At 45.6% G+C, this 13,123-nt stretch overlaps 1 protein-coding gene across 1 annotated transcript; it reads right to left on the bottom strand.

Annotated features, from left to right (window-relative positions):
* Positions 1-391: 391 nt before the first annotated feature.
* Positions 392-11,503, bottom strand: TAL2 (TAL bHLH transcription factor 2). The gene is made up of 2 exons (XM_030005647.2): positions 11,349-11,503; positions 392-2,781 (listed from the first exon to the last, which is right to left on the bottom strand). Exon 2 carries the CDS (start codon positions 2,769-2,771, stop codon positions 2,418-2,420), a length of 354 nt encoding a protein of 117 aa, XP_029861507.1. The 5' UTR covers positions 2,772-2,781; positions 11,349-11,503; the 3' UTR covers positions 392-2,417.
* Between the last annotated feature and the right edge of the window lie 1,620 nt (positions 11,504-13,123).

The following is a 13,123-nucleotide window of genomic DNA, read 5'->3' as shown; positions in this document are numbered from 1 at the left end:
GTTTCCTAGGATAGCAAGTGGCTGATAGAAAAAATAGCACCACCACACTTTACCAGTAAGTGCTCTGATTTACTTGGAATAATTTATCCTGCTGTAGCTCCCAGCAAGTCAACAGAAATCTAGGAGGAGGACTTGGCTCATAACCTTTGAGGCACTGTGCAGAAGAGACTGTGACTCCATTCAGTAACATTAAAGGGGGCAGAGGTGGGGAGAAAGCAGTACTGATTCCATGAACCATGCAAAAGTCTTGGTGTGTTTCCACTGAGCTGCTCTCCAGTGCAGTCCTCAGCTCTGACAGCTCAGAAAAGCAGGGATAAGCAAACTGAAGATTAACAGCGTTCGGAAGGAAAATGAAACCCATGAACCCTTTAATTTTTTTTTTTTTTTTTTCCCTTTTCGTCAAACTCTGTCCACTGGCATGCCTGTACCTTACAGCACCAGCCCTGGATGGGGTAAGATGTGCTCCTGTCTGACCTTGGTCTTTGTCAATGCACAGGACAGCCCAGTACATGCTCAGCAGGAGCCAGCCCTGGCTTCTTTGATGCACCTGGTAGTTGGTGAGGCTTTAAAAGGCAGCTCAGCTTTGGGTGCCAAATTCCTTCATGCAGAAGGCCTGTACATGTTACATGCACAAACTCTATCTCTGCTTCCTGAGGGAAGCTCATTGTCTCATGAATAAACAGAAACAGCCCAGGGACATGCCTTGGCACATGGGAGCTCCATTTCTTCACCAGTGGTGAATAGTTGTCTTTTCTAAGCATTGACATGTACCTTGGTCCACATGGAAGTCAAAAGGACCTGTGTCAGTGGGAGCAGGATCTGATGAGGAAGCAGTTCTACTTAAACCTGGTGTCATTTTTTCTGTTGCTCTAGGCAGCTTTATAACTTGCATGAGCAGTCCAGACCTTTGCTGGCACAGGTTGTAACTCAATCAGGAAATTAAATTGATTTGTGGGCAACAACCCACCTTCATGAAAACTCTTTTCATCCTGCTTATGATCTAAACACCTACAGCATGGTGGTTGGCATTCCCTACAGGGAACTGACCCACTGAATCAAATGGGAAGACATTTACACCAATTACTTTGTCCTTGCTCCATCAGCCCATTTGGAACAGTGTCCAGATGGAGGAACCTCAACTACAGCACTTGAAAGCGGGGAGTTTAAAGGCAGTCAGCTGGGTACACAGGCAGCATGCCCCTAGTCTTGACGATGGTCTTGGTACCCCACTTGGGGCAGACATCAATCCAACTTCACACAGCCTAACATCACAGCACCATGGTCTTACAGGTGACAGCAAGGATGTGTGCAGCTCGGTTCTGCCTCCCATGGCAGCAAAAGCAGGGCTGGTTCAGGAACTCAATGCCCAAGACCCGTGATACACAGCGCTGTGCTGAAGGGGCACCATGGTGCACCCATGGTGCATGCCCAGCACCTTCTGCCAGGCCCTGACATGCTCCAGCTGCTTCTGCACCCTGGCACAGGAATGGGCACTGCTCACTGACACTTCCATGAAGGTTTTCACAGTGCATCATGGAGGCCTTTGTCCTGGCACCTCCCTCCCAAAACAAGTCCTTCCCCATTACTGCAGCAGTTGAAGGGCAAAGGCATTTAGCCACCAACCTGTTTGATGGACTTTTAAGGCTGCTGGAGGGTAGCTGAACAGCTTCTTTCACATGCACACTGTGACCGCTACGGAGGAGGTTTGCTCTGCCTATTGAACACACTGAAACTCATCTATGACTATGTCTTCTTTTATTTTAAATGAGCATTTTTGCTTTAACCTAATGTTCAAGTTTGTTTAATGCGTTTTGTTCTGACACTAGGGATCCCTCCAGTCTGATGGAGAAAGATATAGCCAGGTTCAAGGGCTAGGACCTGTATTTTCAAAAAAAAGAATCAAGCTGGAAATAAGATTCACAAGCTCAAGAGTGAGAGCAGTTAGCCTCTGGAACCACTGGGGGAGGACTGTGGCAAATATCACATGTCTCCAAATCTTTCACTACTGAGGCCAGATGTCTGTCTTGGACAAATTTGTGGTGCAGTCATCATTCTTAAGCTCAGTAGTGTTGCCTTGAAATAGCATGGCAGAACAATCTCTTTCGCTACCAGAAACACTGGATGAATTTCTATGGCGTGATTTATGGAGGAGATCAGGGCAGAAGGCCCTTCTGGCTTGGACTCTGCTGTGACAGCAGTGAGTCATTCCCAGTTCCCAGGGGCTGCAAGTTCTCTGTCTGGTCTTCCAGGTTGTTGGCTGACCAAGGATTTCCTTTCCTATTAAATAAAAATGCATACCAAATAAACCTGTAATAAATATAAGTAAATAATCACAATACATAGAGAAGCAACCCACAGATTTTGCAAAAAGAGAGGGACTATCAGACTAACAACAAGACTGCATGTCTCATTGTCTGCTAGGGAGATGATGTCTCTGACCAACACTCTACTATATTGCTGCTCATGCCAGGAGAGGACACACCACAGTTTTCAATCAGTGTCAGCTCCTCCATGCTTTGCAAGCATGGGGCTTGCTGGAAGAACCCCAGGATGCTGCCCCGTGCCACCACTGCCGTCTGCTGCAGGCCTGGCTCCCCCAGGACCTTGACGAGGAAGTTGATGTATCTCATAGCTAACCGGAGTGTCTCATTCTTGCTCAGTTTTTTGTCTGGCGGGTGGGTGGGGATGAGTTTCCTCAGCTTGGCAAAGGCGCTGTTGACATTTTGCTGCCTCCATCGCTCCCTGGTGTTGGTGAAGATCTTCCTTGTCATTCTCAAGGTGCTACAAAGCAAAGGCAATGGTGAATGAATGCTAAATACCCCTGGCTTTCACGCAGACTGCTGCTATGGGGGCACTGTAACCTCTGGGCCAGTGGTGAGCACACAGTGGTGGTGCTAGGCATTTCTAATTTTTGCCCTCTGTGGCTGATGCCCTTATCCTGCATGTCCTGCACAGACATCCTAATCCTAATCTCTAATGTCATATTCCCATTCACAACCATGATCTTTCTTAATTATTGCAGCTGCAACCAGATGCCAGAGTCCAGCAAGGACTTCACAAAGGAGTAAATGGAGTTTAATTTCCTCATACAACCATGTGGTGCTGCTACACGCCCAGTTTCTCCAGGCTCCTGGGAGTTGCCCTGCAGCAGAATTCCCAATAGCCAAGGCATTAGTTGTCCCACTGGGCGGCGTGAGGGACACCCAGACACTTTTTAGGGGGGGAAGGCAGGCAGGCCCTGGGCAGAACACATCCGTGCTTTCCCAACCCCATTCTCACCTTCTTGGGGGCTGCTTCCAGCTGGCCTAAGCTTGGTGACTCATGGCTGGAGCTAAGCCAGGTGGACTTTCATCATGGGCCTTCCGTGACCAGACAGCCAACACTACAGACATGTGTGATTATGGTTATTACAGGAGACTTCTCCAGGGAAGCAGCAGTCTGGTTCCCTGCCCAGTCCACACTGACTGCTCACTGCTGGTGGCAGAGAGTCTGCAGTCTGATCCATTCAGGTTTCTGTTTTAGCCTCTGAGAGCTGCCAAAACTAAGCCACAAGTGCCATGAGTGCAGGCTGCAGAGGGCAAGTACGATTCCTACAAAACATGCAGGCATCCCAGCCAAAAGGTCTACATAGGTGTTACCTGTCCACCCTGCCTCACAGAGCTGAGCAGCAAAGAGAACCCAGTGCCCAGAGCAGAGCTGGTAATAGAATAATGCTGTGCAAGGGGTGCACAGTAATTTTAAATGCCATTTACCAGAAAGGTTGTCAAAAGCGCTTGGGATTGCCATAACCCTGCTCCCACCGCCATTGGAAAGAATCTTCACTTCTTTCCCACAGCCCTGCAGCAGATATTCACTTCTCCATTTCTGAAGCTGCTTTTTATGCCAATGGCACACAGACAGTTGGAGCGGGCAAAAATTATCCACAGCCAAGAGACTAAAGGACAAATGTTTCCACTTACCCTCTTATGCATGTGAAAACCTCAGCTTTTTATATTCATTGGCAAACACATCCTTAGAGCAGTCCCACAGGGGACTGGGGAGCAGGGGGGATAGCACCCTTCACCCCCAGAAAGAGGAAACTTTGGGGTCACAGCCCAGCTGTGATCCCGTGTCCATGTGAAGCAGCCTCATATCATGCAAGATACTCGGGGTTCACCAAAGTATGTAGTAATAGTCTGAGTGAATAAGGGAATCGCACTGTGACTCAGAATTTAATTGGGGTGCCCTGGCAGGGGGACAAGACATGCATAGCAGACAAAGAAGTTCCCTCCTAGCTCCTTCAAGTCGCAGTCCAGCACTGATTACAAATCACCAGGGAAACACAGTTACAGCATCATAAATTATGTCAGAGCCGTGTTCAGAGACCTCGGTCAGAGATGCAGCTAATACAGATGCGCCCATGCATACTATATATGGCTACACTCATGCCACCCATACCTTGCAGGCTCCTCTTGACCATAGCCTTTACAGAGCTAACACATTTCTATTTTGGTAGAAGTCTGAAATTACTGTCAGGCCCAGTTGTCTACTCTGCCTTTAGGGGACAAGAAAATTGTCTCATCAAAACGTCCTTGCTTCCTGAGAGGCTCATTTAAAAAGGAAACCCTCATATTTCAGGTTCCTGAGAGTTTCTCATATTTTTTTGTAGACTTAAATTGAGATCCATTGCTTGATCCGAATAGGGATTGTATCTCTCTTTTTCTTTTTTTGCTATTCTCCTACTCCATGTATTACTTTTGGTTTTTGCTATGCGAACAAATCTACTTGGTACTTTGCACCTACCTGAAACAGCTAGCATGTACCTTTTTGGCAAGAATGCTGCTGTATCAGTGGTAAGGATTTTAAACACTGTCTTCCAGTGCTCCTCTGTACAGCAGCACATTCGCTCCCCAAGGCAAAACTTTTGCCTTTACAGTTTTATTCTTCTGAGCAGCTGCTTGGTTCCATGTGAAATTCAGAATGCCACCTGCTTCTCTCTCTCTCTCTCTCCTGTTTTTGGTGTGTGTGTTGTTTTTTTTTTTTTTAAGACAAATTTAACTGTGTACAAAGGCAATTATTTTTTATAGCGTAGGGAAAGTTATTTGGGCTTCCTTATTTCTTCTAATGGGTTGGGTGGTTTATATTTTGCCAGGCCTTTCAGTCTCTGCACTGTAATTCTGGTATGTGGGTCTGGGTTCGCTGGATGACTGTTCATATCTCAGCTACAAATACCAACAGAGGGTCCGCTCCCCTGCTGCAGACAGTCCCCAGTGCAGCACTCCAGCAAAGCAGGTTAACATCCAGCCCTGGTGCTGTGAACATGTCATCTTGTCCTGTTAGCAGTATTATTAGTGGAAAAATAACCCCAGCCTACTCGTTCACACCACACTTTCTTTGTCTCTCTTCTCTTGCCTTTGGAAAAGACAATACTATGTCTGTGGTCACAAGACTTGTCAGCAAACAGATGCCTTTGTGAGGCCAGCTCCTGCTTTACACTTAAAAAATGTATGTTTGTATTTCTGAGATTTATTCAAGATCAGCAAACAATGGCTCTTTCCCTCCCCCAGTGCCTTCTCTTGTGCTAATAGCTCTACAGAAAGCTTCCTTTCAGATGTAATCTACCTCTGTACACCTCTCCACCTTAAATTCCTCTCTCCTTTTTCCCTTTACTGGTGCAGGTTTCCTCTTGTTGTGCTCAGAGTTTCAGCTAGAATCCTAAGAGAAAAACAACTGTGGTCCAATCCTGCAGTAATTGTAATGTTTCAGCACAGCTTCTTTTCTTGTATGGTCCCCTACACATCCCTCGAGTTCTCTGTAACCACAGCACCTTCCAGTTAAAATGCAGCCAGTTTACTACAAGGTATCTGATTTCCATTCCTTTCGTCTCATTCCATTCCTCCTCTTCCCTCCTTCTCTCCAGGCCTCCCCACCAAGCTTGGCTTTCAATACGATATTACTTGCAGCTTCAGGTCTTCGCTAATGTTGCACATCTGAGTAATGTATTCTTTAGCTTTCTCTGGTGCACTGTATAAAATATATATTGTCTAGTGGCTGCATGCGGCTTATATCCCACTGGTCTCTTTTAAATCTGTGCAGAAATCACCTGTTTGTACGTATCATGGACAGATAAATTGCATTAACCTGCAAGCCTGGATTCTGTGCTTTCTGGACACCTTCCCTAACCACAGGTTAACAGCCCCACATTTAGCTGACAATAAAGAAACTCAGGAAGACAGCAGCTTAAATTCAAGAGGATTAATTCTGCTCTTAGGATGGTAAATCTGGAAGGTTACACCATTTTCACTGGATGAATTACTTTGAAGGGCAAAATGTTGCCACTGAGGACAGGATTTAACTCAGATCAAGAAGACATGTCCAGAGGTAGTAGGTAAGTGCATTTTCATGAGCTAAGATCCACATCTGCAGTGTGTAAAGAGAATTGTGCAAAGAAATAACCTCAGCCCGGCAGTGAATCTGCTCCAACAGCCAGAAAGAGAAAAAACAAAACACCACCACCCACCAAACAGATAACTGAAGCTCTTTCCAGTCCCCTCCCTACCTCTTTGGAAAATATAAAAATAAGGGTGGGGGTGGGGGGTGTGTGGAATACTGGCTGTCATTAATGCAGCAGCAAGTGTCACCAGACAAAAGACTAAACAATAGAAAAGATGAAGATCTCTCCCTCGGTAGCAGCAGTTCTCACAGCCTCTCTATGCAAAAGCCATTCAGGCAATTCAGGCAGCAGCAGCAGAGCAGCTTAGGCACAAAGCACCATCTCTGCTAGGACATTCCCTGGCAAATGGCCCCTGAGCCAGCGGTTAATGTCTATGGGCTGGCAGGGGACTCACCAGGAGCCCAGCACTCCATCATAATTAGTGGGTTGCTATTAAATAAAGATCTTGGATGAGAAAGTTCCTCCCTCAAGTTATACCTTTGACCTCAGTGAAGTTAAATCCATGTTGAAACTGGCCACTGGAGACCTACTCCAGCAAATCTTAATCAGACAGCAGATGCCTGCTGCCAGCAAGAATTGGAGTGCTTCTAGGAAACCTGCAGTGCCACACCGTTACTCCATAGGGGAAACCCAGCGCCTGCTAAAATTGGTTATTTATTTAACACATTGCATTGGATTTTGTGAAGTCCCTTCAGCCCTTAAGTAAATGGCAACAGAAGAGCAGATGGTGCCTGTTTGCTGTATCAGGCAGGTGCTTGTGAGCCTGACCTACCACAGGGAGCAAAGATTCCCCAGCTATCGCTCCTCGCTGCTGTGTTTTGTTCACTTTGCATCAGTGTGATCTGGAGAAGAGGAGAAGGAGGAAGCTCATTGTTTCCTTCTTCAGTTTCATACAAGCCTCGGAGCACAGGACTCAGCTCTGTGCAGAGAGGAAGATTGAGCACGGCTGTCACAAGACATTACACTGCCTATCCATAAAGCATGACTTTTTTTTCCTCACCCTCTAGAAGGAATAAGCTCAAACTCTTTGCAGCTGAACCGTGCTCTGTTTGCCGCACGGTTGCTTGGATTGCAAGGACTTCCTTTGGGTTGGGAGGGGAAGGAAGAGGAGAGGAGACAATGCATTGCAGCTTGACAGCTTGGAAAAGGAGCAGCGCACCTCTAGGTACACATCCCGGCCTTCCTCAACCCCCTCTCTCTCCATCTCTGCCTCCCTGTATCTCAGCACTATACCCCTCCCCAAGCGCCTCCCACCTGAAATCCCACAGGTACACTGGTCAACAAGGGCACAGAGAGAGAGCACAGTGCAGTCAGCCAAACGAACGCTGGGCTGGCAATCAGGGAATTGAACTTCTGTCCTCATTTCTGCTGTTCCTTTGCCTCAGGCAAATTCCTTTTTTTTTTTTTTTTTTTCCTTTCCTGCATCTCTGTGTCCCTCCTGCCTGTAATTAGTTTGTCTCAGCTGCCAGGTTTGTGGAAAGGAAAGAAAGCATTTTTGTGTGTGTGTTAGAGCAGCCACCAGCACACAGTGGCTCAGCCTTGCTCTGGCATTGGTAGGTGCTGTGTTTGTGTAATGAAAGAGAAGACCATCTCCCAGTTCTCACAGGGCAATTCCTAACACCAGCGGTGAACTTCATTTTGTTTCAAATAAGATGTGGGAAGAGGAGCTACTTCAGGAGTAAACAAGGGCTCCTTTCACCACCTCATGCCTCTGTTGGGAGTGTTATCTGACAATCATGCCACAATACAAAGTACAGCCGAGCAGCAAAAATGCTGTAAAAACCAGTCAGCACTGACAGAGTGATTTACCTTTTTTAGAGTCTGTAAATCTGGGACAAAACGTACATAGTGGAATGTCTACTTCTGGGAGCCCTCCTGTCTAAGAGCAGCATTTACAGAAACACTCACAGCTACACTGTGCTCTCATTGAACCTTTAGAAAAAGGAAATTGTTGGAGTCTTCAAAAGCAACTCTGCAAAGGTCTTAAGGTTAAGTCAGCCTTCATGTTTGGGGATGTTGGTCTATATGTGATCACAGTTTCAAAAGGCAAGTTTTTCACCTGACCCAGCGTTGCCTTTGGGTTGCTTAGATTTGTTATCCGATTGCCTTCCTAGAGGGTGCAGAATCTTCAGTGGGGGAGAGAGCTCGCAACTTTCTGAGAAATCAGCCTAACCTGCAGACTTCATAACCTGGACACCCTGGCATCGTGTTCCCTAAGGCTGTCTTGGGAAAGGTAGGTCTGTAAAGCAATGGACTACCACCCAGCAGGCATTTGGGAGAGGAGAAAATATGCACTTAAGAACTTACCAATAGTCATGAAGAGTTTACTCTGCACATGGGAGTGGTTTTTGTTTTTTTCTTGTGGGTCCCCTCTTGTCAATGCTTTTGATGTTCCTTTGCAGTAAAGTCTAATTATACCACAGCTCTGTGCAAAACAAAGAACCCACTCATGGGCTGCAACAGCTTTTGCTAAACGGACGTCTAGTGTATTGGCATGGACATGACAGCTTGCAAAGCTGAGGAAGGAACACTCTGCCAGAAGGTTTAGCCTTTATTTGCTAAACTTGCACTTGTGTTATTTTCTGTTCAAGAAGATCTGAGGGTCTTTCTTGGTAAAGTAATTCTCTGTCCTCCTGGTCCCTTCTCCAGTAAGGCCCTCTTGTGTCAAAGGCTGAACTACAGTTCCAGTGGGTTTCCTTTAAATACAGTCTCTGCCAAATTAACTTCCCAAATACTACATACAGACACTATCCCTGTGCTTCAGGGTTAACACAGAGAAGAAAAACAGGTTGGTGGTCTTCCAGGAGTTCTTCCGGGACTCATTTTTTTCCAGACCCAGTGTGCAAAACCCTGTTCTACACAGATATTTGCTCCCACCTCATTACAGCACTCATTCCTGCATACCTCTCTCTGCACCTGCCACTATGAGACAGTGAGGTAGCTGTTAATAGCAGAAACACGTCCTTTTGCTTTAACTTCCTTGCCTTGCCTGCATATGTGGGAAAGTCCACATCCTCCTTACTGCAAGTCTGTTATGTAAAGAAGGAGGGAGGACCAGATGCTGCATGTCTCAACTCAGCAAAGAGTGGTCTGCAGCAGCTGACGCTGTTATGGGAGTTGTTAGGAGCAGAGAAGGGAAAATCCAGTGCTGTAAGGGACATTTGCATGAGGGGAATGTAGATCTTGTGTTGTTTGGATATAACCCCCAGAGAATATTTTCTTTTGCATTTTATCCAGGTCTGCTCTGAGGCTGATAGCAAATCTCTCTGTGACTTCAGCAAAAGCAAAACTGAAAGTTTGACAGCATCACGATAGTGGCATCCAGTGCCCTGTCTTCCTACCAAACACAAGTTAAAACCAGTCTGCTGACCACCATGGCATCACCCCAGGAATTAATTGGGTCTGCTGTGTGTAAGACTAGAAGTCACCATAAGCATGGAGAAACGTAACCACCACAGCAAAACGTAACTTCCAAAAGTGTGATAAAAACCACTGCAAGACAAGGACCATAGTCCTGTTTTCCCATAAATGTCACGTTGCTCTGTGGGGCTATGCCTGATAGAAAGATCAGCATGAAGATCATCCCTGCCTTAGCCACAGTCTTGTGGGCACCTGCATTTAGTCACCAAGCCTCCTACCTGGCATGCTGACCAACTTACTTTCTTGGATCAGCTGCTTCTACCACAACTACTTTGATGATTTATATAAACAGGCAGTAAAAAAAAGCTGCATTTATTTTAGGGGGTTTTTTGGAAACTATATAGAAATGTATGGTGGAAAAAGGTTCTAAAAATCAAATATCATCCTATACTGTTATATGGAAATCAGGAAGGATAGAGACAGCTACTTCAGAAAAATGTTTGGTTTATTGTTTATTAACTTTCTCAGGCAAATACAGCTTTATGCAGAAGGCTACCACTGGAAATCTAAACATGTTCTAGATTGGCAGTTTCAAAAGTATTTTTACAAATCTGAGTGTTATTAATATTTACCAGCAGAAATGAAATTAATAAAATTGCTAAGCTTTTCCTCTCAAGTGAACTATTGAACTGAGCAAAATTCAAATGCCTACATATTTTACATATGCATCAGCTGTATGACAGATGACCAATAAAGTAGTGGGGATATTTTTAAATATGTGAGGATTGGAATTTAAAACTGTTTCTTTATACTTTTACCTGCTGACACTGTCATAGGATTTCCACATAGCCTAGTGCATAAGCATACAGTAAAGTTTAACGAATGCATGGTTATCTGTGCTTTTGCAAATAATTTGTTTTAAATATCAAACACCATTGGAAAATTCTGTTAAGTTTTATTTCTAAACTCAGAGAGTCTATGATGCTCTGTGCAATCGTTTTGCACCAGTGCAATAACTCTGATTTACAGCACTTTGCAGTGGTATAAATGAGTTTGCCTAGTGTGTAATTATACAGTTATGATGTAAAAAAAATCTAGGAATAGTAGAAACAGAGATTTTAAAATCACATTAGTTTGCTCTACATCTAAGCATCAACATTTCTTTCAAAAGTAGTAAAAACCAATTAATAATTTCTCCTGGCATGAGGTCTGATTCACTGAGTCTCTGTGGATACTAAGAATTTGAAAAGTCCAGGCACAAAAATAGGGCTATAAGGTTACTTTGATTAAATGTAGCCACCTGTAAGTGGCCGTTTCTATAACTATTCTCTTTGTCAGATCAGGTGCTTTACTTTTAACTCTTTGATGACAAGATTCAGAGGTGCCATGATAAGAAATAAAAATCCAGTGGATGTTAAAATGCTATTGCAGAAATTCCTTCCTTTAAGGATATTCCCTGCTCCAAGAGGAAACTTTGGCATTCCTAAGAAAGTTGCAAGATAAGCCCAAAAGAGGGGAGGCAACGCTGTAAAGAGAAGAGGCCGTTGTCACTTACTTTTCTGGTCACAGGTTCTTGTGGCTCTTGAAACCCAGTCAGCAGGCACACGGACAGCAAAACCAGATGTTTCCTATTTTTCCTTCCCAACTGCTCTTGCAGTGCCTGGCTGCAGAGCTCGCTCTTGCTGGAGTCAGCCTAGTGCTCGTCCTGGCTGCCTCATTTATAGAGTAGCAGGTCCTTTGTCTGGCGCGTGTCACCACTAGTCCTAGCAATCCAGGGAGCTTGTTTTGCATCTCCCAGGAGATTCTCTCTATTCTGCCTTTTCTCTTCTAACCACATGCCCGCTGCCCTTTTCTGGGGCTGATATGGGGCAGTAGCTGAGACTATACTTACTAGCCTTAGAGCAACTCTGGCACCAACTCTGCACTTTGTGGGAAAGGATGGAACTGGCTCATGGCAAGAATCTAATTTTTCTCTTTTTTTAATTTCTTTGCGGGGGGGGGGGGTGTTTGGTTTTTTTTTTAATTTATTTAGTCAGCTCTGAGCTTGTAAATATCTCCAGAGACAGAGATGCAGTGCTCATTCAAAAGCCAGCTTTAACATGACTCACTGCTGTGGGACAGGCTGGTGTATTTATTGTATTCCTAAGCAGGAGATTCCGTCTCTGCTCTGACAGTAAGTGAGGTGAGGTCGTGGGGGTGACCATGTGCTGGCAAACCAATCCTGCACTACCTTTTCTGGTGAAAGCTTCCTTTCACTTAGAGTCATGGCTAGCACCTTCTGCAGCCTGGAGGACAGGAGGACACCTACAGCTGCTGCAGTCTCAGTGCTGCCCCAAGCCCTGCGCTGGCCCTCTGCCTGAGTCCGCGTGACAACAGGAGGCTGTGGGTGCGAATTTACACATCTACCAGCTTGCCCTTCACTTCAGGGCCCATGCAGTGCACTAAGGTTAGGTTTAACTCATGCTTTTACAGCAAAGGTGAGCCAGCTCCATACCCCTGTGGCTAGGACGCAGGGTTGGTGAAACAGAGGCTTCTTTCCCCGCTGCTGGGGTGGCCCCAAAACTTCCTCTCAGCTCAGGGACAACAGGCAAGCAAGCTGAATTCTGACTGCAAAAAAAAACAAAAATTGCAGACTAACACCATTTCCATCAATGGAGTACACACATCTGTGTCTATGACAGCGACTGGTCCATCCAGCCCCCCTCACCCTGGGTAAAAACTCTCTTCATAAGTGAAACACTGGAACAGGTTGCCCAAAGGGGTAGTAGATGCCCCATCCCTGGAAACATTCAAGGTCAGGTTGGACAGGGCTCTGAGCAACCTGATCTGGATGAAGATGTCCCTCATCATTGCAGAGGGGTTGGACTAGATGATCTTTGGAGGTCCCTTCCAACCCAAATTGTTCTATGATTCTATGATTCTATGAAAATAGTCACAAAATTGCCCCAGGCACAAGCCAACAAGGGCATAACCTTGTTACAAACATACAAAGCCTTTGGGTCCCTCCATCCACTTCTCCATTAGGTGCTGGGAGTTTTCCTTTGCTTGGAGTTAAGAGTGAATGGGGAGAACAAGAGCAAGATACCTACTTATGCATTGGGAGCAACAGGATACTAAAAGGGAACAAGGGATAGGGAAGGAGAAGCCCCAGCTAATCACCCCACTGCAGTCATGGTACAGGACAATGCCTGCATCCAGGATAAGGTAGCTTTAAGCACACTCCACCACTTTCCTCTGCTGAGCCCCAAGAAACCTCAGCTCTTACCCAGACCACCTCACCCAAAACAGCAAGCTGGCTAGGTAGAGCTCACCTACCAGGTTTCTAAAAGC

The sequence above is a fragment of the Aquila chrysaetos genome, chromosome Z (assembly GCF_900496995.4).
Source record: "Aquila chrysaetos chrysaetos chromosome Z, bAquChr1.4, whole genome shotgun sequence".
Lineage (NCBI taxonomy): Eukaryota > Metazoa > Chordata > Aves > Accipitriformes > Accipitridae > Aquila > Aquila chrysaetos.
The sequence above is the reverse complement of the archived record's forward strand: the minus strand, read 5'-3'. Positions and strand labels throughout refer to the sequence as shown.